The sequence below is a fragment of the Halichoerus grypus genome, chromosome 6 (assembly GCF_964656455.1).
Source record: "Halichoerus grypus chromosome 6, mHalGry1.hap1.1, whole genome shotgun sequence".
Classification (NCBI taxonomy): Eukaryota; Metazoa; Chordata; class Mammalia; order Carnivora; family Phocidae; genus Halichoerus; species Halichoerus grypus.
Genome location: NC_135717.1, coordinates 140721220 through 140748305, shown reverse-complemented (window position 1 = coordinate 140748305; position 27086 = coordinate 140721220). Strand labels below are relative to the sequence as shown.

Here is a 27086-nt window from a genome sequence, read left to right as displayed (position 1 = left end):
TATGTATGTATGTAGTTAAGCCATCAGGAATGACTCTGATTAAAAAATATGGGAAGCAAGTTAAGACAAATAGTAAGTTTTATCATTCTCACATAGTAATTAACTGGTTCCTTTGTTTTCACAAATATATTTAATGCAGTATTAATTATTTTATTAAGTAATTATGGAGTCAGAAGTGCTTCTAAGTCCTCTCCCCCAACAATAATCCCATCAGGCAGCAGGACAGGTATCTTCTTTCCAAAGTGAGGAAAAAGGCTTTAGTTCAGTGAACCCTTTGTTATACCACATTCTCTCTGAGCAGAAATTAGTTAAGTTACAAGAGAGGAAATATGACAAGGTTTTCGTTTTATTTTTTGTTTTAAAGATTTATTTGAGAGAGAGAGAGAGAGAGAGGGTGTGTGCCGCCAATGAGTGTGGGGGAAGGGGCAGAGGGAGAGGGAGAGAAGCAGACTCCCCACTGAGCTTGTCAAGGGGCTTGATCTCAAGGTCAGTTAGATCATAATCTTGACAGGAGCTGGAGCTGAAATTAAGAATCTGAAGCTTAACTGACTGAGCCACCCAGGCACTACAAGGTTTTGCTTTTATAAAGAGCATGGACATATCAGAATATGAATATTAGAAAGAATAAACATTATCTTAGCTAAAACATAGGTGCAAAATCCTATTTCAAATCTGTAGTGTTTCATGTTATTATTGTACTTCTTTCTATAACTATAATGTGTGTACCTTCATCAGGACTTTTCTTCCCTTATAATTTTTTGCAGTTACTAAAAACAATCATGGTAGAATTTTTATACAATTTAAAAATTGTTTTCTTTTTTTTAAAGGCAGTCCTCACTATTGAAGATTTGAATTAGCAAGCCCACTCATAACCCTACCATCCAAGTTAGTCATTATTAACATTATTTTTATTTTTTACTTCCACTTTATTTTTTAGGCTTTTTTATTTGTATGACGGTGAGCATGATGGATGAATGATACTGCATTCTGGTTTGCTCCTTAGTTAATGTAACACGAGTGTCTTCAACTTTTAAGTTTTAAAGAGAATGGCTGATATCAACAGAGCAGTCTCTTTCGCCCTTTCAATGAAGTACAGCATAAATATAACAGAGACACTCATTATAACTGCTTTGGGGACCCATAATTTCTTTATGTTTTATTTATTTAAGTAATTTCTACACCCAACATGGGCCTGAGATCAAGAGTTGTATGCTATTCTGACTGAGCCAGCCAGGTGCTCCCCAATTCTTTATTAGGACAAAACGTGACTACAGTTCTTTTCCTTAAGAGCCAACATTCTCTTCCGGTCAGTTCTGCTATAATACATGTTTTTGGAAACTCAAATTTGTCCCAGTGGATATATTAGGGAACAATTTGACCATAACACAAATTTTGTGTTTGCTTATACACAATTTTGTTCATCAGAAACACTAGGTAAGGGGCGCCTGGGTGGCTCAGTCGTTAGGCGTCTGCCTTCGGCTCAGGTCATGATCCCAGGGTCCTGGGATCAAGCCCCACATTGGGCTCCCTACTCAGTGGGAGGCCTGCCTCTCCCTCTCCCACTGCCTGCTTGTGTTCCCTCTCTCACTGTGTCTCTGTTAAATAAATAAATAAAATCTTAAAAAAAAAAAAAAAAAAGAAACACTCGGTAAACACGGAAAACTGTACCCAGATCAACTGAACCATGTAGGAAGACACAAAACACACACCTCAAACATCTACCAGCTGACTTTAGTGTGAGCCACAGCCATTCATTCACATATGTGGTATCATAACTTCCCATTTGATTTCAGATAACTCTCCTTTTGGAAAAAAAAGAGGGATCACTTTTAAAAGATACTATATCTTCAGATTATTAATTATTTTTTAAGATTTATTTATTTATTTATTTGACAGAGAGAGAGAGAGAGCGAGAGCAGGAACACAAGCAGGGGGAGTGGGAGAGGGTTCAGAAGCAGGCTTCCCGCCGAGCAGGGAGCCCGATGTGGGGCTCGATCCCAGGACCCTGGGACCATGACCTGAGCCGAAGGCAGATGCTTAACAACTGAGCCATCCAGGCGCCCCACTTCAGATTATTTCTATCTCAGATATTATCTCACATCTGTTGTTTTGAACTACCAAACAAAGAAGTTCAAACCTTTAGTTGTCACTTAATTCTTAGGATCTTCCATAGGAAATTACATAGAACCTATTTAAGTTTAGAAGGTGAATAATTTATTCAGAAAATTTTCATGCAAAGATGTAAGATGTTGCAGCTTTTTTCTAAATGGCACTTTCTTTATAACCATTGTTTTAAAACCAGTAGTTCTTGTTTGATTGCACATGTGTTTTGAGAACCACTGAGTCACAAGAAATTTCTTTGGTTTGCTGTTTAGGGATCAAACCAAAACAATCAGCCAAATTGTTTAAAGGTGAGAATTACAGACTAAAGACCAAATGTATCTTCCAGTAACTGAAGAGAAACCAGGGTTCTTGGACTATATGTGTTTTCTAAGGAAATATATTCCTTCTCAAAATGTCTTATTTTTGTATTAATATATTCTGTATTTTACCAAATGCTGTAAGGCAGACAATAGCTATATGTTCTAGCTGTGGTTTTTCTGGTTAATGGATATTACAAATGAATGTGAATATCAAAAAATGATAATTTAAAAGTAATTGAGATACTGGTACATTTTGTGGACCTAATGGTTCCCTTTTGGATCTGTGATTTTTTATCTATGCTGTAAATATTATTAGCTAAGATTTATATAGTATTTATTATGTACCATACACTATTCAAAGTACTTTCCTTATACATTAATTCAGTTAATTCTCCTGGTAGCCTTATGAGGGAGATGTTTTATTATCCCCATTTTACAAATGAACAAACTGAGGCACAGTGAAATTTAATGACTTGTGTGAGATCAGACATATTAATTGGTTGATCTTATCAACATATGTTGCTTTACCTCATGGTAATATTAATTTGTCTAGTATGGGTAGAATGTAGAGTGTTTGATTCAGAGTTTGATTTAGCTTATTTTGACTCCCAAGTAACTGGAAGTTACCAGTAACTGGATTTTTTTTGTTTAACATAGTTTTTTTGTTTTTGTTTTGCAAAGTAACTTCTCTTCACGTGGCTTTGGATTTCAGAGTTTGCTCAGCTATCTTTACTTTCATTCTGGCTACAGTATGGGAAAATAACTTTTGTTCTTATAATCTTCAAATCCAACAAGATCTAAGGTTATCTTTATAATCATGAAAGCGAAATTATATAATAACATTTGGTACATTATTTTTAAGTGCATTTTATGTATTATATTTCCTTGGAAATTAACCACTAATCTGAACTTGCTCTTCCATATTTAATCTCTGCTTTTAAGAGCTTTGAGAGGTACTTCAAATATCATAAAGTTTATCCTTTGAAAGTATACAATTCAGTGGTTGATAGTACTTAAACAGTGTTGTATAACCATTACCATTATCTAGTTCCAGAACTACCCCCACACCAAAAAAGGGGGAAACCCCATGCCTGTTAAATGGCCAGCCAGTCACCATTTTCCCTTCCCCTCAGCTTTAACAACCAGTACTCTGTTTTGTGTTTTTATAGATTTGAATATGCTGGGTAATGCATATAAATGAAATCATACAAGTATGTGGCCTTTTGGTCTGGCTTCTTTCATATAGCATAACATCTGCCAAGATTTATCTGTGTTGTAGCCTGCCTGGATAATACCACATTTTATTTAACCATTCATCATTTAATGGACATTTGGGGTGTTTCCACCTTTTGGCTCATAGGAATTATATTAGGATATGTAATATATAGTATGCTGTGAACATTCATGTGTAAATTTTTTTGGTTCCTATTTATTCTTAATATACAGAAATTTTTCATATTGCTTAGTTAAAAATTCTTCTGAAAAAAAATAGATGTTTTATGTCATATATGTTTTGAATAATTCTGAGGTACAAGGGTACTATGCTTGGTGTTTGGGAGACACATGTTAAGATAATAATGAAGAGTATAATTTTAGCTGTTCTTACCAAATGTAGTGACCATCTGGAAGAATGTTTTCTGGGTTTGTCAGGTAGTGAAATTTAGCAATCAGCTATATTTGATGAGATAACTGTCATATTTGATCTCTTTAGGATAATTTACTATATGTAATATACCAGAAATGAGCATGTATGATAGCCCCTAACTGGAAAAGCTTAAATTTCTAACAATGAGGTAGGTTATAAGCTATAACATATTAGTATAGTATAAATAATTATAATGCAGACGTTAAACTGAACCTGTAGAAAACAGTTACATAGGATCATTATTACCTATTTATGTTAAATGGGGAAAGGGGGGCATACTACAGACAGAATGATACAAAACAAAGTATCATAATACCAAGTGTTCATAACTTGAAATCTACTAAAATTATATGTAATAGAATATAATGTTTATTAATGAATGAATAAATAAATAATTATCGTTTCTTCAGATTTTCAAAGGGAGCTGTGATCCAAAAAAGTTAAGAACTACTATGTTGTAAAATGTATCGGCAGTTATCTCTGGGTTGGTGGGATTACTGGAGATAAGTGATTTACATGTTTTGTTTCCTACAGTTAATACATATCAATTTGAGTAGAGTCTGAGAGTTTTTGATTTTGATCTTTAGTTGTTGCTGTGTGTGTGTGTGTGTGTGTGTGTGTGTGTGTGTGTGTGTGTAAAGGAAGAAAGGGAAGACCTACACAGAGTTAAGGGGCTGTTTTGAGGAAGGAGTGGGAGTAATGGTGGGAGAGAATAAGATAGCAAAACATGTTAAAAATATGGAGGGCAATCATGTACTTGTTGGTTATTAAGGATTTCATAGTTTATCCAATACTGCTAAGTATTTGATATCCATTCTAAAAGTGGGATTTTATGCATGAGTCTCGTATTTCTTCTGATTGCTAAGCCTTAAAATACCTATTTTAGTGGAAAATTCCTCTAGCTATAATCTTATAATGCTGTGCCAATCTTGTTCTCATGATAGTTTTAGAATAACAGTGTTTTATTCCCCAACGTAACACCTCCTAGTCTTTCCACAGAAGATGTGAAAATTCCCGGAGGGGGAAAACCTTCCAGTAAATGAAGTATTTATCTTTGAAGACACTTTATTCTTTTCCCTTTTCTGAACATTATAGTTAATATCTTTAATAGCTAAGGGCAGAGGGGATTCTTTTTGGAATTGTATTAGTTAGAGCTTTAGGTTAACATTCCTAGTAGAATATTACAAACTTTTTGGAGTTAATGAAACAGGCTTTTATTTTGTATATTTTGCACTGTACATGTCTGTCCCTCAAAATAGGTTGAAAACATTTCTGTTTTTAAAATAAACAAGAGCTAAATTTGGCAAGAGATCAAGTAACTATTATTCACAATTTTGACAGTATTCCTTATAAACCTAATACATAATGGGGATAAAGCACTGATTTTTTTTAGTAATAATTATTCCTTGTTTTGAATTTGTATAATAGTATCATTTATGTAGTGACAAGCCTAATATGAAGGATTTCAGAAATTGTTAATGGGTTAAATTTTCTGAAATCCTGTCCTAAGCTTCTGCATCAAGCAAATACAAAGCTGTTAAGGGGTATCCATATTTCTAGGTTTTTATGTTTGTGGTTGTCAGCATTGTAATTTCTACATGAATAATGTTGTGGTTGATGCAGATAATTGGATTTTTTAAGTGGAAAGCTTTTTAAAAATTATTTCAATGCCCTTCTATAATATGATATGGCTTCAGTGATACCCTACTCTCTTGATTTCCACTCTACCATTTTGCTGCTATTTTCCAGTCTTATTTGTAGTTTTTCCTTTCCTGTACTTGTTTTTTATGTGTTGGTATTACTCAGCTGTCTGTCTTCAGCTTTATTCTCTTTTTGTTCTGTGTATTTGTACCGGAAATTTTCTTTACTTCCTTGACTTCTGGTACTGCCTATACATACAGCAATGACCGCCAAGTACCGGAAATTTTCTTTACTTCCTTGACTTCTGGTACTGCCTATACATACAGCAATGACCGCCAGGTCATTCACTCTGTGTCTGTATAACCAGTAACTTTTAAATACCTACTTACAGATACCGCAGAAGTAGCTCAAACTCAGCATGTTCAAAAGTAAACTTGTAAAACCTGGTGGATTTCAGCAGTTGGCATCAAGATCTACTTTTGCTCAAGCCAGAAATCTGGACATTGTTTATGACCCTTCTTCTTCTTCTTTTTTTTTTTTCCACTACCTCATCTACATTCAGGCATTCATCAAGACTATTGAGTTTATATCTCCTGCATATCACCAGTGCCAATACACCAATCAAGGACATCACCATCTCTTACATATTATTGTGATAGCCTCCATACTGGCCTCCCAGCTTCCAGTTTTGTTTATCTTTCATGCATTTATGTAAATGATTTTTTCACTTTCCTTACTTTAATGGCTTCCTGTGACCTTTAAATTAAGTCTAAACTAGTCTCCAAGGAGGGGTGATACACAAGATAATGTTAGTAAGCAAGAAGAAAATCTTTTTTAATCTCAGGTCATGACCTCAGGGTTGTAGGATTGAGCCCCGTGTGGGGCTCTGCACTCAGTGGAGAGTCTGCTTCCCCTCTCTCCCTCCACTCGTGTGCGCACACATTCTCTCTTTTCTCTCAAGTAAATAAATCTTTAAAAAAAAATAAGTACAAAGGTGATCACATGGTTGTTCAGCTGGCAAAATATACAAAATCAGATCTGTTCTTATATGCTTATTTGGGAGTTTGAAGCGAAAGGTTTTAAAAATTGAAATTCTTATTTTATGTCTTTTTGCTATGATAGCCGTTTAAGATCAAATTTGCAAACTGATCTTAGAACTAGCTCTTTGAATCTCTGTATCACAGTGTTAAAGTAAGACCCTAAGAAGTAATGAAACATATTCAACTATACTTTCATTAAAAATATTATAGTCAGTTTTTAGGAAAACAAAAAATTTTGTATCATAAATAATTAAAACATAAATTTTAAATTCTTTTCATCCCTTTATGTTCTATTTTTTGTGATACAGATGATAATATTTTAATAGGATGATTATATTGTAAATCATATTTTATATATATTACATACATGTATTATATATTACATATTACATATATTAACTATATTATATATAATAATGTATATAGTATATGTAAATATATGATTTATATAATATGATTATAAATCATTATAAAAATAGTAGACAAAGATACATACCAACATGGTTATGTAATAAAGTTTGGAGACCAGTTCAGATTCTTCCATAAAATAGCTTTCAGGTTTCCTGCCTGCTTTTCAAGGATTATATCTTACCATGCCTATATTTACGTTTCATGCCTTAGTCATATTGGACTTTTCTCTTTCTTAAATGGGCCACATATTGTAGATATTTGTACATTCTATTCTTCTTTTAAGTCTGAGTTTAAATATTATCTAGCATGCATAGTGCTACTCAAAGTATGGTCCTTCAGTTGTTAACAACCCCTGACAAGATAAGAACAGAACTTGACAGTAAACACTTAGAAGCTTAAATTGCATTTTGATATTGTCATCCTCACATCCAACTGCATGATCAGTGTTCTCCTTTCTGAATAGGATATTAACTAGTTCAAGTGCCATGATGCTTGTGTGATTTTTTTTTTTAACTCAACTTTTTTAGAGCTGTTTAAAATTAACAGCAAAATTGAGGGGAAGGTACAGAGATTTCCAGTATATCTCCTGCCTCCCCTCACTCATAGCCTCCTGCATTTTCAGTATTCCCCATCAGAGAGGCACAGTTGTTAAAACTGATAAACTTCCATATGGCATCATAATCACCCAAAGTGCATAGTTTACATTATGGTTCACTCTTAGTATTGTACATTCTATGGTTTGGACAAATGAAAGACACGTATTCATCATTATGGCATACAGAGTATTTTCCCTGCTCTGAAAGTCCTCTGTACTCCATCTGTTTATCCTTCTCTGTGTTATCTCTCCCCCTACCCCTTGGAAACTACTGATCTTTACTTTCACCATAGTTTTGCCTTTTCCACAGTGTCATATAATTGAAATCATACAGTATATATAGTCTATTCATATTGGCTTCTGTCACTTAGTAATATGCATTTTAGCTTCTTTTTAGCACTGGATAATATCCCATTGTCTGCATATACCACAGTTTATTTGTCCATTGATCTATGAAAGGATATTGTGATTGCTTCTAAATTTTGGCAATTAGGAATAAAGCTGTTGTAATCATCCCTGTGCAGATTTTTGTGTAGACATAATTTTCTTCAGGTAAATATCAAGAAGCATGATTGATGGAGCGTATGGTTAAAAGTATATTTAGTTTTCTAAGAAGCTACCAAACTGTCTTCCAGAGTGGTTGTGCCATTTTACCTTCAGGCTAGCAGTTCTATATCTTCCGTAGCATTTGGGATTCTCATTGTTTCTGATTTTAGCCATTCTAATGGGTGTGCATTATTTTAATTTGCATTTCCCTGATGACATGATATGGAACATCTTTTCATATGCTAATTTTTCATTTGTATATCTTCTTTGACAGGTGTCTGTTAAGGTCTTCGGCCTATTTTTTATTTTATTTAAAGATTTTATTTATTTATTTGACAGAGAAATAGAAAGCACAAGTAGGCAGAGAGGCAGGCAGAGAGAGAGGGAGAAGCAGACTCCCCACTGAGCAGGGAGCCTGATGTGGGGCTTGATCCCAGGACCCTGGGATCATGACCTGAGCCCAAGGCAGCCGCTTAACTGACTGAGCCACCCAGGTGCTCCCTGGTCTTTGGCCTGTTTTTTAATAGGATTGTTTATTGTTGAGTTTTAAGAGTTCTTTGTACATTTTGGGTAATAGTTCTTTGTCAGGTGTGTCTTTTATAAGTATTTTCTCTTAGTGTGGCTTGTCTTCCCATTTTTTTTTTTAAAGATTTTATTTATTTATCTGACAGAGAGAGTGGGGGGCAGGGAGAGCACAAGCAGGGGGAGTGGCAGGCAGAGGGAGAGAGAGAAGCAGGCAGAAGGAGAGGGAGAAGCAGACTCCCTGCTGAGCAGAAAGCCAGACATGGGGCTTGATTCCAGGACCCTGGGATCATGACCTGAACCAAAGGCAGATGCTTAACCAACTGAGCCACCCAGGCACCCCCTTCGCATTTGCTTAACATTGTCCTTTACAGAGTAGAAATTTTTAATTTTAATGAAGTCCAGCTGTCGATTATTTCTTTCATAGATTATGCCTTTGGTGTTGAGTCTAAAAAGTCATTGTCATAACCAGGGTTTTCTAGGTTTTCTCCTATGTTGGTTATCTTCTAAGAGTTTTATAGTTTTCCATTTTCCATTTAGGTCTGTTACCCATTTTGAGTTAATTTTTGTGAAGGGTTTAAGGTCTTTGTCTTAATTTTTCATTTTTTACATGTGGATGTTCAGTTGTTCTAGCACCATTTGTTGAAAAGACTATCTTTTATCTTTGCTCCATTGTATTGCCTTTGCTCCCCTGTCAAAGATCAGTTGTGGGTTATTTATGTGAGTTTATGTCTGGGCTCCCTATCCGTTCTATTGTTCTATTTGTTTATTCTTTCAACAGTACCACACTGTCTTGGTTACTGTAGCTTTATAGTTAAGTATTGAAGTTGGGTATAATCAGTCTTCCAGCTTTGTTTTTCAATAATGTGTTAGCTATTCTGGATTTTTTTTTGCCTCTCTGTGTGAACTTCAGAATTAGTTTGTCAATACAAAATAACTTGCTGGGATTTTGATTGGGCTTGCATTGACTACAGATCAAGTTGGGAAAAATTGACATTTTGCCAATATTGAATCATCCTATTCATTAGCTGAGAATATCTCTACATTTATTTAGTTCTTCTTTGGTATCTTTCATCAGAGTTTTTTTCAATATATTTTTTTAAATTTCAAATTCCACTGGTTTATTGCTAGTATATAGGACAGTGATTGACTGACTTTTGTGTATTAAACTTGTAAATCCTTCAACCTTGCTATAATTGTTTGTTAGTTCCAGGAATTTTTTTTTTGTTGATTCTTTCTTTTGATTCTTTTGGATTTTCTACATAGACAATGATGTCATGTAGCATTTTCTTGTTTTGTTGCATTAGCTAGGACTCCTCTAAGAGGTTGAAAAGGAGTGCTTTTCTTTATTGGTATGGTCATTTGATTTTTTTTCTTTAGCCTGTTGATGTGATGGATTACATTAATTGATTTTTGTTTTTGTTTTTTTACTTTTTTATCGTCATGTTAAGTGTATTCTAAATCTCATCCTTTCTTTCACCCATCTCCCCACCCACCTCCCTTCTGGTAACCATGTTTGCTCTCTATAATTAAGAGTCTGTTTTTTGGTTTGTCTCTCTCTTTTTTCCTTTGCTCATTTGTTTTTTTCTTAAATTCCGCATATGAGTGAGATGGTATGCTATTTGTCCTTTTCTGATTGACTGACCTTGATTAGCATTATACCCTCTAGCTCTGTCCATGTTGTTGGAAATGGCAGTGTTCTTTTTTATGGCTGGATAATATTCTATTGTATATATACACACCACCTCTTCTTTATCTATTCATCTGTTGATAGACACTTGGGCTGCTTCCATATCTTGGCTATTGTAAATAATGCTGCAATAAACATAAGGGTGTATGAATCCCTTTGAATTAGTGTTTTCGTATTTTTTGGTTTAATACTCAGTAGTGTGATTCCTGGGTCATAAGGTTGTTCTATTTTTAATTCTGTGAGGAACCTCCATATTGTTTTCCACAGCGGTTGCACCAATTTGCATTTCCACCAGTAGTGCAAGAGGATTCCTTTCTATCCACATCCTTGTCAACACTTGTTTCTTGTGTTTTTGATTTTAGCCAGTCTGCCAGGTGTGAGGTGATATTTCATTGTAGTTTTGATTTGCATTTTCTTGATGATGAGTGAAGTTGAGAATTTTTTGTGTGTCTGTTGGCTTTCTGTATGTCTTCTTTGGAGAAATGTCTGTTCATGTCTTCTGCCCATTTTTTAATTGGATTATTTGTTTTGGGGTATTGAATTGTATCAGTTCTTTATATGTTTTGGATACTAACCATTTGTCAGGTATGTCCTCCATATCAGATATCTCTTCCCATTCAGTTCTGTTGTTTCCTTTGCTGTGCAGAAACTTTTTATTTTGATATAGTCCCAGTAGTTATTTTTCCTTTTATTTCCTTTGCTTTAAAAGACATATCTAGAAAAATGTTATGGCCCTGAGAGATTACTGCCTGTGCTGTCTTCAAGGATTTTTATGGTTTCAGGTCTCACATTTAGGTGTTTAATCCATTTGGATTTTATTTTTGTGTATGGTGAAAGAAAGTGGTCCAGTTTCATTCTTTTGCCTGTTGCTGTCCAGTTGTCCCAACACCATTTGTATTGTGTATTCTTTCCTCCTTTGTCAAAGATTAATTCACCATATAATTGTGAGTTTATTTCCAGGTTTTGTGTTCTGTTCCATTGATCTGTGCATCTATTTTTATGTCAGTACCATACTGTTTAATTACCACTGCTTTGTAATATAACTTGAGATTTGGAATTGTGATACTTCCAGTGTAGTTTTTCTTTTTCAAGATTGCTTTGGCTATTCAAGGTCTTTTGTAGTTGCATAGAAATTTTAGGATTGTTTGTTCTGGTTCTGTGAAAAATGCTGTTGGTATTTTGATAAGGATTGCATTAATGTGTAGATTGCTTTGGGTAGTATAGACATTTTAACAATATTTGGTCTCCCAACCCGTGAGCATGGGATGTCTTTCCATTTCTTTGCGTCATCTTGAATTACTTTCATCGGTGTTTTATAATTTTCAGAGTACAGGTCTTTCACCTCTTTGGTTAAATGTATTCCTAGATATTTTATTGCTTTTGTTGCAGTTTTTGTAAATGGGATTTTTGTTTTTTAAAGATTTTATTTATTTGAGAGAGACAGAGACAGAGCACAAGCAGTGGGAGGGGCAGAGGGAGAAGCAGACTCCTGGCTGAGCAGGGAGCCCGATGCGGGGCTCAATCCCAGGACCCTGAGATCATGGTCTGAGCTGAAGGCAACTGCTTAACCAACTGAGCCACCCAGGCGCCCCTGGGATTGTTTTCTTAATTTCACTTTCTGCTGTTTTATTATTAGTGTATAGGAATGCAATAGATTTCTGTACATTGGTTTTGTATCCTGCTACTTTACTGAATTCGTTTATTAGTTCTAGCAGTCTTTTGGTGGATTCTTTAGGATTTTCTATATATAGTATCACTTCATCTGCAAACAGTGAGAGTTTTACTTTTTCTTTATCAATTTGGATGACTTTTATTTCTTTATGCTCTCTGATTGCTTTGGCTAAGACCACCAGTACCGTGTTGAATAAAAGTGGTGAGAGTAGGCATCCTGTCTTGTTCCTGACCTTAGGGGAAAGCTCTCAGTTACATTAATTGATTTTGGAATGTTGAACCAACCTTGAATACCTGGGAAATTCCGTTTAATACAATTTTTTTTAAGATTTTATTTATTTATTAGAAAGAGAGAACAAGGGCGCCTGGGTGGCTCAGTTGGTTAAGCGACTGCCTTCGGCTCAGGTCATGATCCTGGAGTCCTGGGATCGAGTCCCGCATCGGGCTCCCTGCTCTGCAGGGAGTCTGCTCCTCCCTCTGACCCTCCCCCCTCTCATGTGCTCTCTCTCTCATTCTCTCTCTCTCAAATAAATAAATAAAATCTTTAAAAAAAAAAAAAAAAAAAGAGAGAACAAGTAGGGAGAGCTGCAGGCAGAGGGAGAAGGAGAAGCAGACTCCCCGCTGAGCAGGGAGCCCAGCGTAGGGCTAGGATGACCTGAGCCATAGGCAGACACAGAGCCACCCAGATACCCCTGTATTTTTTTATATACAGTGTTAAATTTTATTTGCAAATATTTTGTTGAGGATTTTTGCATCTATATATTCATGAGAGATATTAGTCTGCAGTTTTCTTGTGATATCTTCATCTGATTTTGGTATTAGGGTAATGCTGGCCTTAGAGAATGAGTTAGGAAGTATTCCTTCTGCTTCTGTTTTTCTGGAAGAGATTTTAGAGAATTGGTATAATTCTTCCTTCAATGTTTGGTAGGATTCACCAGTGAACCTGTCTGGACCTAGTGGTTTCTGTTTTGGAAGGTTATCAATTATTGATTCAATTTCTTTAACAGATACAGGCCTATTCAGATTGTCTAATTCTTCTTGTGTGAAGTTGTTTTTTTTCTTTTTTAAGATTTTATTTATTTATTTGACAGAGAAAGATATAGCAAGAGAGGGAACACAAGCAGGGGGAGTGGGAGAGGGAGAAGCAGGCTTCCTGCTGAGCAGGGAGCCCCATGTGGGGCTCGAACCCAGGACCCTGGGATCATGACCTGAGCTGAAGGCAGACGCTTAACGACTGAGCCACCCAGACGCCCCTTCTTGTGTGAGTTTTGGCAGACTGTATCTTTTAAGGATTTGGTCCATTTCACCTAGGTTATTAAATTTGTGAGAAGAGTTGTTCACAGTATTCCTTTTGATGTCCATGGACTCTCTAGTGCTGTCCCCTCTTTCATTTCTGATACTAATAATCTGTGTCCCCTCATTTGCTTAGCCTAGCTGGAGGCCTATTGAATTTATTGATCTTTTCAAAGAAACAGTTTCTGGTTTCATTGATTTTCCTTATTGGTTTCCTGTTTTCAATATCATTGATATCTGCTCTGATTCTTATTTCTTCTGCTTGCTTTGGATTAATTTATTCTTTCTTTTCCAGTTTCCTAAGCCAGAAACTTAAAAGTACTGATTTTAGATTTTCTTTCTTTTCTATCCTATGCATTCAGTGCTATAAATTTCCCTACAAGCACTGCTTTCATTGCATCCCACAAATTTTAAGTCGTGGGTTCATTTTTGTTCAGTTCAAACATTTTAAAAATTCTTTGAGATTTCTTCTTTGACTCATGTGTTATTTAGAAGTCTATTAATTAATTTCTACACATTTTACAATTTTCCAGTTACCTTTGTGCTATTAATTTCTACTTTAATTCTGTTTTGGTCTGAGAGCAGACATTGTATGATTTCTGTTCTTTTGAATTTGTGAATATGTGTTTTATGGTCTAGAATATGGTTGGTCTTGGTGAATGTACCATGTGAGCTTGAAAAGAATGTATATTCTTCTGTATGTGTGTTATTTTTATGTTAGTTGTAACCCAAAATGTGTAAGAACTGAAGAAAACAACAAGGAGTTATTTACTTTAAAAATCTTGCATTAAATTTAATCAGATTTATTCTTGTTTCATAAAGAGGATAATTAAAATGTAAGTATATAATTAAATAAAAATAAACAAATAGAAAACCTTTTTCATCCTTTTCAATTTCTGCTTTTGTTAGTATATCTAAATCTAGAAGTAAAATTTGTATTCCTTATTTTTAATCCTATTTACTTATAATAAAACCAGCTTTACTAGACTTTTTTTGATAGGAAAAGATAACACCTTTTCTGAATTCAACACTAGCAAAATCAAATGATGCTGATGATAGAAGTAATTTTAAAGAGTTACAGACCAAAAGAGTTGTGCTAGTTTTGTTGGGAAGTATTAGTTTTCCTATACAGGCATACCTTGTTTTATTGCGCTTTGCTTTTTTGTACTTTGTAGTTACTGTGTTTTTTACACTTTGAAGGTTCAAGACCAGTAGAGGAAGTAACTGCAGATGTGGTAGAAGTAACGAGAGAACTAGAATTAGAAGTGAAGCCTGAAGATGTGACTGAGTTGTTGAAATCTCATGATAGAACTTCACTGGATAAGGAGTTGCCTCTTACGGATGAGCGGAGAAAGTGGTTTCTTGAGATGGGTGTTTTCTTCTTCACTCCTGGTGAAGATGCTGTGAAGTTTGTTGAAAGGACAGCAGAGGATTTAGATAATACATAAACGTGGTTGATAAAGCACTGGCAGGGTTTGAGAGCGTGACTCCTAATTTTGAAAGAAATTCTGCTGTGGGTAAAATGCTATGTAATAGCATTGCATGCTGCAGAGAAATTGTTTGTGAAAGGAAGAGTCAGTCAATGCATCAGACTTCATTGTTGTCTTATTTTGAGAAATTGCCACAACCACCCCAGCCTTTAGCAACCACCACCCTGATCAGTCAGCAGCCATCAACACTGAGGTATGTGTAGATTGCTTTGGGTAGTATGGACCCCCCCACCCCAACACCAGCAAAAAACTTATGACTCATTGATAGTTCAGATGATGGTTAGCATTTAAAAAATATTTCTAAACTTAAGCATGTACATTGTGTCTTTGTTTAATGTTACGTTAGTCACCATACAGTACATTATTAGTTTTTGATGTAGTGTTCCATGATTCATTGATTACATTGTTTCTTTAACATAATGTTATTGCACATTTAATAGGCTACAGTATAGGTGTTGACAAGGATGGGGAGAAAGGGGAACCCTCTTGCACTGTTGGTGGGAATGCAAACTGGTACAGCCACTCTGGAAAACAGTATGGAGGGTCCTCAGAAAGTTAAAAATAGAACTACCCTATGAGCCCAGCAATTGCACTACTAGGTATTTCCTCAAAGAATACGAAAATACAGATTCAAAGGGGTACATGCACCCTGATGTTTATAAAAGCAGCGTTATCAACAATAGCCAAACTATGGAAAGAGCCCAAATGTCCATCGACTGATGAATGGATAAAGAAGATGTAGTAAGTCTTACATACAATGAAATATTAATCAGCCATCAAAAAGAATGAAATCTTGCCATTTGCAATGATGTGGGTGGAGCTAGAGTATATTATGCTAAGAAAAATAAGAGACATACCGTATGATTTCATTCATATGTGGAATTTAAGAAACAAAACAAATGAACATATGGGAAAGGGGAAAAGAAAAAAGGAGAGGGAAACAAGCCATAAGAGACTCAATGATAGAGGACAAACAGGGTTGAGGGAGGGAAGTGGGTGTGGGATGGGCTGGATGGGTGATAGGGATTAAGGAGGGCACTTGTTATGATGAGCACTGGGTGTTGTATGTAAGTGATGAATCACTGAATTCTACTCCTGAAACCAATATTGAACTGTATTTTAACTAACTAGAATTTAAATAAAAATTTAAAAAAAACTTACTAACATTTTTTAGTTATATAAAATTTAAAAAATAGTCTACAGTATGGTGTAAACATAACTTTTATATGCACTGGGAAACCAAAAAATTCATTTGACTCTCTTTATCGTGATACTTGCTTCATTGTGGTGGTCTGGAACCAAACCCCAAAGTACTCCGAGGAATGCCTGTGTTGAGTTCAATTTTTACCCATAATTGATGGGGAAGTGCTAAAACCACAGTGGGTTATTTGCAGTGATGTACTGGCTGCTACAACAATAATACCATCAAAACTTAAGTGGCATTTATATGTATTACATAAGTACATTCACAACCACAAATGAATTACTTGAAAGAAGGAATATTACAGTTAAGCTGACAGAAGTGGATCTTCAGGATTTCTTATGTAATCATTAGGGCTTTTTTAGTTTCTTTTAAAGTCTCATTATCAGGTTGCTAACATAAAAACAACTACACACAAATGAAAAGACAAAGGTGTTTGTTTGGAAATGTTGGATGAATCCATTGCAAAGAAGATAGTTTATGTAATACTTTCTGACAACACCATAGCTTGATATATTTAGGAACAGTTTAGTGATCCAGAAGACTGACTCTTAGACAAATAAGGGTGGGAAAGGAATTTTTGTTACAATTTGATGAACACGTTGATTTTGTTAATGTGACTGATATGAAGGCAGAATTTATTTTTCAACTTCCTTGCTGACAAACACAACTTATTATGAATTATGTAAAACTTTGAAGGGTTAACAAATCAACAAATGTGGTTTGGAGTTTTGTTTTGCTTTTGTAGGCGTATGTTCTGGTTATAGAGAGATGGTGACAAGAAAAACATGCTGGAACTTGTGCCATAATGTAAATCAATGTCCTGCTTCTTTCATTGAGAAAATCTTGCTATTGTCAGCTGAACTAAACCGTACTTTCTATATCACCTAAATTAACAGTAGTTCACAAAAGTGTGAATTGCTTAAACACTAATGCATTAAATTTGAGATTAAAAAAAATAAATGATAGTTTGGAAGCTGAACCAGTCAACTGTTACCATATGCTAAGGAATACAGTAATTTTCAAAGGGAGATGGTCAGACAAAAGTGTTTGAACTTTGGGATGAATGCTTAGTGTTTTTGCAAGATAAGGAACCAGTTTGGTTCCCAAACTTTTTAAATATGTGAATTAGACTTATTTGTCTGATAGCCTTATTCTTTTTTAAAAATGATCTTAGCCTTCCATGCAAGGAAAGAATGTCAGATGTTTTTAATGTTATATAATATCAAAGGACAAAAATGAAAGTTAGAAATTTTGGGAAAAAGTTCCACAGATTGTTATGATGGGTTTCACAGTAATAATTATCAGTAAAGTAGTTGATGATTTTTGTAGTGCACATTTATAAAATGTTAAAATCAAACTGGTAAGACAAACTTGGTAAGAAGTTTGTCAGATTTACAAATTTGGTAAGACACACTTTGAATTTTTTTATCAAAAGAAAGCCAGTACATAGGAAATTAATAGCTCAGGAATCCTTTTTTTTTTTTTTTTTTTTTTCAAAAAAAACGATTGTGGATTGAACTATAGTTTTGATGGATAAATTATTGATATTGGCTACCAATGAAGGATTGAAGACAAATTTTAAAAAGCATCATTTTCTGGATTTTTGGGTAAAAGTTAAAAATTACTATCCTGAGCTGAAATTGCTTTATTTAAAATATCTTCTATTCCTGTTAAAATACATCTATGAAACTAGTTTTTCTGTTATGGGTGCTATTAAAAGAAAACATAGAAGTAGTTTAGGTATACCTTATCCCTCAGGGGTTGCATTGTCATCAGTCTAACCTAGTATAGGTCATTTAGCAAATGTGGTAGCCAGCCTCTGAAAGAGCTCCCAGGATGCCCTACCTCCTGGTATTTACGTCTTTGTAATCCCCTTCCACACTGCAGTATATACAGGGTTGATGTGGTCGTATGTCACTTACAAGATGAGGTCATAGCAGATACTGCAGTGTATGTCTTGTCTGTCTCTGGAAACCAGCTGCCATGTGGTGAACAGCCCAGTGGAGAGGCCTACATACTGAGGAACTAAGGCTTTTGGTCAACAGCCAGTTAGAAACTGAAGCCTTTTGCCATCAGCCGTGTGAGTGAGCTCAAAGGCAAATTCTCTAGACCAGTCAAGCCTTCAGATGACTGTAGTCCTCACCAAAACCTCATAAAAGACCTTGAAACATAGCCACCCAGCTAAATTGCTTCCAGATTCCTAACCAACAGAAATTGTGAGATGATAAGTATGTGTTGTTTTAAGCCACTAAGTTTTGGTGTAACTTTTAATGCAGTAGTAGGTAAGTAATACAAAAAAACAAGAAACAAACTCATTATGTTAAAAATTTTAAATATGTGAATTGGTGTTTAATATGAAGAATTGCCATTTCAGTCCTCACTTTGGGTTAAATAAAATTATGAAATGATTAGTGTGATGGCTGTTTTCTGTGATTGCCTATATGCACACTTCAATGAAAGTAAACAATTTTATGTAATTCTTTTTTCTGTTAATTCTAATTATATTATTGAAATAAAATTTTATGGGCATGGCTAATAAAACATTGAACTTATATTTTATATGGCCTTTTTAACTTTTGTTTTTCCACTAGTTCGTTTTTATTTTATCTTAGAAAAGTATTGGTCCATGATGGATTGGAATTTTAAAAAAAAATGGAAAAAGAAAACAAAATGGTTTTCCACCACAGATAATCTACATTAAGTCTCCTGTCAGTTGTCATAGTACCCTATACTTACCTTATTGTGATGGTCATCTTGCTTTGTTATAATTGGTTATGTTCCGTGTTAAACTGAAAGCCCTGTGAAAGGCAGAGTCCATGTCTTTGTTTGCTGTTATATCTTCATGCCCAGAACAGTGTCTGGTACTTAGCCAGCTACTCAGTAGTTATTGGTCAAAAGAATTAACTTTTTTTTTTTTTAATTTTTTTTGTTGTGTTGGAATAATGATTAACTTCTTTAGTTATAAATGAGTTGGCTACTATAACTGTGTGTCCTCAGGGAATGGTAATTATTTATGGTGAATAGAAAATATTCTTGGTATTCTTCTTGCTGAGTATTTACGGGTACTTTTATAAAATACATCTTTTTTTTTCCATAGCACAACTGCCTCTGAAGAAGATGTCTCAAGTAGATATCCCCGAACAGATAGAAGTGTGTTCAGCAGATATAACAGGGATGCAAATGCTTCAGGTAATTTGGTCTCAAGTAGCATGTTGGAAAAGAAAATTGAAGATCTTGAAAAGGTATGAATTACAAATTATTTAAGATTGATAAATTTAATATGCCATTGGGATTCCTCATTTTACTTTCATAGCAGCTGAGAAAATAAATTGAAATTTGTATGGGAGAGAGAGTGCCAACAAAGGGAAAAGAATGAGAGGTGCTAGTGGAAGATACCATTAGTATTAATTGGTATTTCCATATTTAGTCAAGTTGCGGTTTTAAATCACTGTCTTAAGTATATAGTTTCCAGATACATTGTGGCTAGGCATTTTCTGATTCCCTTAATACTTTCTTATCCAGTTCTGTTGTTAAAACTTTCAGAAATGGAGCCAATTCTTGTATTCCTTAATATTGAATGTATACTCCCATTCTGCTACGTATTACCTCTAACATATTAAAGACAGTCTTTGTTTTTGAAATGGTTATAAGTCTGTGCTGGCAATATGTCCTACTGTGTGTTTATTATATTATCTGTATAGTTTATCATTTGTAGACTTTCTTCTGGGTTCTGGTTAGAGCTTAGAGCCATCTTTGGTGTTTGAAACAGTTGTCAGAATAAACCTATTTAGGAGTGTATTTGAGAACAACAAGGCAAATGAATATTGGCGTAAATATATTAACCATATGGTCTCAGGTTTTTTTCTGTCAACATTTAATATGTAAAGTTGGTAATGGTGCTGATTACTTTCTGATTGTTGAAAATATGTTTTGTATTGCTGAATTGAAATTATTCTCTGTGATACAAAGATTGTTTTAAGTAGACATTTAATTTAAAAATTTTTATAGTATTATGATTGTTTTTAGTTCATATCTCAGCTTTAATACCAGTTTCTGTGAGTTTAAATTAAAAACTTTAAGGAATACATAGTCTAATCGGTTTAAAAGGTTTCTTTAGAAAGGCTTTTACAGTTCCACATGAGTTTGGATCCAGTTCCGAGTAGTTTGGCAGCAGCTGTTTAATGAAGCAGGCTGGCTGCTTTTTCTGAGGGCTAGTAGGAAAGAGGGTAAATTCTGAGCGAAATTTTTCAGTTCTGCTTTTCTTTTGCCCCCAAGGTAGTCAACCCAGCCCAAGGCCCTGGATTCTAAATAAGATTTCTTTGAAAAAGGTGTTGCATTGTTTGAAGAAAAAAAAAGTTTAAAAACCAGTAATCTATTTCAGTTCCTTTATTTTGTCCATTAACTGGTAGAGCCACAAGTAACATTTGAGGACCATTGTTTTTCTGTTTAGAGTTTTCCAGAGCCATCTCCTTTTCTTAAACTTTGTGTGTGTGTGTTTTTTTAAAGATTTATTTATTTATTTATTTGGTGGGGGAGGGACAGGGGTGAGGGAGAGAGAATCCCAAGCAGACTCCGCTGAGCTTAGAGCTGACAAGAGGCTCAGAGATCACTACCTGAGTCAGAGGCTTAACCAACTGCACCACCCAGGTGCCCCTTAAACTTTGTATTTCGAATAAAAAATTTGAATTTCTTCAAACAGGATATTATCCATTTAAAAAATAAGATATATCATTACAATGGTGGTGATAAAGATGAACCATGAGAGACTATGGACTCTGAGAAACAAACTGAGGGTTCTAGAGGGGAGGGTGGTGGGAAGATGGGCTAGCCTGGTGATGGGTATTAAAGAGGGCACGTACTGAATGGAGCACTGGATGTTATGTGCAAACAATGAATCATGGAACACTACATCAAAAACTAATGATGTAATATATGGTGATTAACATAACATAATAAAAAAAACAATGGTGGTGATAAACTAAAGAGGGTAAGTCATTGGGTATTAGTACTTGTTAAAGAATTGTGTAAACATAGGTTTAATCAGAAATATGGGGCCACCTGGATGGCTCAGTTGGTTAAGCATCTGACTCTTGGTTTCTGATCAGGTCATGATCTAATGGATTGTGAGATCAAGCCCCGCCTCGGGCTTCATGCTCAGCACGGAGTTTGCTTGGATTCTCTCCCACTCCCCCTTCGCCCATGCTCACCTTTACGTGTGCACTCTCATTCTCTCTCTCTGTCAAATAAATAAATCCTTAAAAAAAAAAATATATATATATATATCTTATAACTCCTGTATTCCTCTCATTCTTTGGGTCTTTCCTAGGATGGGTTTTTCCTTCCCTCACCAGGTGACTTAAATGCATTTGGAAGTCTTCCTGTATTTAGGGTGCTTCACCAAACTTGGCAGATACATGTCATTTAAGGTTAAAAACAACCATTTACTTCCCAATTAATACTTTGTAATTATATCTGCCAGGAAGTAGTAAGAGAAAGGCAAGAAAACTTAAGACTTGTGAGACTAATGCAAGATAAAGAGGAAATGATCGGAAAACTCAAAGAAGAAATTGATTTGTTAAATAGAGTAAGTATTCACACATTTCAGTTTCATAGTTTGTTTTTTTCCCTTCAATTGGATGAAAATACATATGTATGAAGAGATTATGTAATTTCATTATTTTGTTAATGAGATGGTAACTTGTGGTAATAAGAATCATCATTTCATTCTATAAACTGATTTCCTCTGGCCAGTTATCAGTTGTATTCAGTTAATACTGTTCTTTTGGGGATGGACTGATGAATGGATTTGTTCAGTGTTTTTGTTAGAGTCTGGAAGTGAGAGGCAGCTTGGTCACCACCACACATAAAAGGGTATTGGTACAGAGTTGCCTCAGTGAAGAGCTAAACTTGCTACTTTCTTGCCATAAGACACTCCAGATGTCTTTGTGTGTATTTTCACCACCTTTTTCCCCTCTAGTTATACTTACACATCTCCAACTTTAGGTTTAGCATTATACTAGGTCTCTATTACACTATTTTGTAACGCTTTTTCTTGCATTCAGCCTTAGAATTTACTTTCTGCTTAAGAAGCAGGTATTAGTGCTGGGCCTTTCTGCTTAAGAAGCAGGTGTTAGTGCTGGCCCGTACTTAGGTAATGTTGATGAGAAGAGATTCCATAGTTTTGCATATTAGAAGACTTCAGATAAGATGGAGGAAAGAAATAAGTTTGCTGCAGGGAAAAAGGGAACAGATTCCTAATCCAGTCTTAACCCTAACAATGAAAGAAGAGGAAATAAAGAGGCTTCATTATGTAGATCCATTCTAAATAAAGCTCTAAGGCATTAACTACAGGTAATAGATGAGGACAGCACAATTTAGTTTAACTTGCTCAAAGTCATAGGTAGTAATCACGGAGTAACTATCTGAGCCAGTATTTTACATCAGGTATTCCAAAATCCTAATTCTGAGCTCTCCATTTTTGTAAACAGTCTTTCATCTTGGTTTAGAACACAGGCATTCCTCTATTGGTTTTGGAATATGATTTAATAAAATCTGAAAATAGTTTTGAAGTCTATGATACATTAGCACTGTCTTAGGCGCTGTGCATTAAAAAGAATAATAAAACACCTGCTTTTACAGAGTTTATAATCAAGTAATGCTACAGGAATATATTTTATTATTTAATTCTAAATCTTGGATTAGGTCTCAGTTGTAGTAATTTTCGGAATCCTGTATATTTATTGTTGTTGCTTTCAATAGGTAAGTTCCCCAACATCATTCATTTGGTTTGTGAGTAAATGCAGATTCTATTTTTGCACATTTTAAAAACATTTACCTAATTGTCCAAAGGCAGTATGCTAAATTTATCAGAATGCTGCTGTCCAGTAGCATGCTTACAATTTAAACTGATTACTCCAAGTTTTAGTATTTTGAATTACAAGGATAAATCTAAAAATATGTGCTTTTACAACTATCAGTAAGCATTGTGCCTTGAAATAGTTTCTTCTAACTAAAACTTAGAGTGGATTATCTTCATATTTACCGCATGGTTGTATATATGGCACTAGGATTAACATAGGGAACACAGACCTGGAATCATATAACTTTAAAGCTGGAGGATCATTACTTAGTTTATTGGCTTTCATTTTTTTTTAAAGCTCTAAAACCTTTTCCTCAAACAAAATGTTATAGAGAAGCCTAACGTGAATTGAACCAGATCAACTCTCTTTGCTCCAGATCTCCTTTTCTGTATGCCTCCATTTTATCACTTCCCCAGATTTTCACCTCCCAGCACACACCCTTGTTAAAGATCATACCAGGTGGTAGGAGTACACCCAGAACTTGTACCTCTATCTTTTTGATGCCTCCTTTGATACAGGCTGTTATCTGAGGCCCTGAACCTCATCTTGCCCACATATGTATTTTGTTTAGCCCTCAATTTGGGGAGGGGAGATTTGTTTTTAACTGAAAAATGAAGCTATTTATAATGATTAAAAATTGGAAGATTCACAATTAAAGAATTCTGATTTTTGACTTCTCCTAAAAATGAAAAATCTGGCAAGAGGTATCTGTCTTATCATGATAATAATGAGAAGGAGTTGAGTAGTGGATGCTCCCTTCAGGTGGGGCATACTTCATCTAAAGTTGTTTTCAGAACTTGTCCTTGTTTCCAAATTAAATGCTTGTATGAATTATCTTTGAATGTATGTATTTTAAAGTGTTTTTATCACCTTTAGTATATTTTTAATTATTTAAAAAACTCCTATGTTATTTTCGTTTTTTGTTTCCTGAAGGACCTAGATGACATAGAAGATGAAAATGAACAACTAAAGCAGGAAAATAAAACTCTTTTGAAAGTTGTTGGTCAGCTAACAAGGTAGAAGATTCAAGTCCCAGTGTGGAAAAAGTATTTTAAAACTACTGATTGAATGTTATAGTTGATGGTAGGACAATATACCTATGCTGCAATACATTAAGTATGTATATTTATTTCTAGAAAACAGTGGGTTTTTATTTTCAAAATACTTCTTTTTCATTATTTCAAAACAGTATCAACCTTCTATTTCACGAATAAGTAACATCTTTCAGTTATTAAAATGATAGGTTATGCCTCTTTTGGTTTTGTGTGGTATTCAAATAATATATGGTTTAAAGTCACAACCATTTGAATATATTTTATCTATGGTAGTGTGTTTTCTCCCTAAAGGAATATACATAGTCTTTGTTTACATGAATTCAAATACTTCTGGGGAATTACCAGCAATTGCCTTATTACTGATGTGTGCAAACTTATATGTGTTGTTGATTTACTCATAAAGGCTTTGTCTATTGTCATTTGTTCTTTCAACTTATTCTAAGCAATTTAGAGTAATAGAGTGTCACATCATTTTATGTAACAGTCATCTTTAAAAAGGAAAGCTATTATGAAAAGTCATTTAATATCATGTACTAGTTGGCTAGATATAAAATTTTAAAGAATACTTGAATTGTGCTACAGTAAATTAAAATATACAATTTTTGTATTTGAATGTTGAAAAAAATTTAAAATCACTTTAGCTTCTGAAAGACATACACTTGTAATTTCATCGTAAAATTTCTTATGTAGGTACTATGTTTCTTATTATTCCAAGATTTATAAATGAACATGGGATATTTAAAAAGTTCATTCATCAATCCTGGAGAGCGTGTACAATTTCAGTGTAAAAGAAAAAAAATCCATATTTTTAATTGTCATTTGCATTAAAAACAAAACCAAAATATTTATCCACACTTAAAACATTTATAATTACATTTACAAAACAATACATAAACAGAAATAGTATTGAAATACTTTGCTTATTTCTAACTTGGAGAATAACACTGTGATACAGTTGTTGTCATATGAGAGAATTATTCCCCTACTTCAAATTTAAGGGATTTTCTTCCTAATATTGGATTTTTAAAAACAATTTTTAAAAATTTTGAAGAAATTTATAAATTTTCTATTAAGTATCATTTAGTATTTAGAGTTTTTGTATATTAAATTTTTATGTTGAGTAAGGAAACCCCCTCTTTTAAAATATATTAACATTAAGAAATGTCTGTCTGATAATTGAATCCTAAACAGTATACTGATACCGTTTTGTCCAATGAAACGTAGTAAAATCCATTTTGGGTAACCTACTGTCTCTTTTTCTTCACTTGCCAAGTCCCTTCATTATTTACTATTAGAAAAATAGGGAAGTGAGACAACTGGACAGAACGTAAATGATAAATATCACATGTTGAATTCTAAAAATTCTTTGTGGTTACCTAGATTGGCTTCTCATTTCAGAAGTTTCAACCTTGGCTGATGATTAGATTCACTTGGATTGCTTACAAAGAATTCCCTGGCTGTAATTTCTAGATAGATTTAGGTTGAGACCCTGGATAGAATTTTTAAAGCTCACCATCTGATGATTCTGATCATAATTAAGTTTGGAAATAGCTGCTGTCGCCTCTTTCCTTTCTATATCTTCCACTGGAGACCCTAGAATTAACATACGTTAGCTACCAGCATTTTGTCCCCCTTTTAGTTTATTTAATAATTTATCTGGTCTCTGGGGAAGTTTTCATATGTTTAAATATATTTACCAAAAATTTCAACGTTAGATTACCAAACTTGATATAGTTGCAGAATTACTGCGTAAGGGCATCCTTTTTGGAGAATGTTACCCAGCATGGGAACAGTGACCTGCTCTCCACATGTCAGAGTGGTATGCCAGGCTCAGTCACTGCCTTGGCTGTGAGGCACTCATCTCCCTTCAGTTACCCTTAGGTATTTTGCAGAAATATTGCTATTACCTAGTTTTACATCCAAGCTTTGGATGTTGTGAAAGTGCTGTCAATATCCAGCATTATTAGTGTGCTGGTTTTTCAGTAAAGTTTTTGAAATTTCTGTTTAATCCATATGTAAGGAAAGGAATATTTCATTTCTCTTTTTAAAATTATACCAGTTATTAGTGCTTTTAAAGACTGAGCTATTTTTAAATTTTCCTTTTCTTCAGTTTATTAGGAAAATTTCCAACAATGATTTTTTACATAATGGTACCTAGTGCAAATACAGAGGCCTGACAACTTAGGCAAAGCAGTTCACAAGCAGTCCTTCCTCCTGTCCTTAAAATGTGTATTTATATCACTTATAGATTTTTACACTGAATATTGAAAAATTAAGTAGGATCTGCTACAATTTCCCTTTAAAATGTATAAAAAGCATTGAGATTTTAAAAAGGTAAAATACATGTGCACTACCTTAGAAAACTTGGCTGTTGTCAATAAAGTGCTAGTATTTGTGAAATTATTAGTTCCATTCAGAAATTATATTTCTTATATTTCCTGGGACTTTATGGCATAATAAAGCATATTCAAAGTTTTACTGTGTTTATGATATTATTTTCAAAACAATAAGTTTATTAATTTTAAAGTGAACATGACTTGTCCCCCTGATTTCTGACATGCATTAATTTGAGAATTACAAAGTAACCTCCATTTTTCATTTTTCTAGAATTGTTATTAATTTTATTGCACTACAGTTACCTTTAGAGAGGAAGAGGGTGGTGTTTATGTATTTCTAAGGGAATTTACTAAATATAGAGATTAGCACTGTCACACTGGCTCAAGCAGTTTAAAACATAGAAAATTAAGTATCGGGGGGCAGACACATGAAGCAATGTATTCTTTTTTTTTAAAGTTAACTTTTTAATTGTGGTTTAAAGCAATGTATTCCTAAGGTGAAAAACCTACCTCAATTATATATGGGTTTATGTTTTCTGGATTAGTCTGGATTTTTATAATTAGAAATTAAAATGTGACATTTTGAGTCCACTAATACTTTGTTGAAAATACAAGTCAGTATAATAGACTTTGTAAGTTCAACACTGTAATACAAAACAGGAAA

General features: G+C 34.3%; 1 protein-coding gene across 2 annotated transcripts in view; it reads left to right on the top strand.

The window, feature by feature from the left end:
• PAWR (pro-apoptotic WT1 regulator) overlaps positions 1 to 26561 on the top strand; it is a 105329-nt gene extending 78768 nt beyond the window's left edge. For both annotated transcript variants that reach the window (XM_078076349.1, XM_036098848.2), the window contains 3 exons: positions 19269 to 19413; positions 21651 to 21755; positions 23965 to 26561. In XM_078076349.1, coding sequence (XP_077932475.1) covers positions 19269 to 19413; positions 21651 to 21755; positions 23965 to 24051 — 337 coding nt within the window. In that variant the 3' untranslated portion in view covers positions 24052 to 26561. The remainder of the gene's footprint in view (positions 1 to 19268; positions 19414 to 21650; positions 21756 to 23964) is intronic.
• Positions 26562 to 27086: the final 525 nt, after the last annotated feature.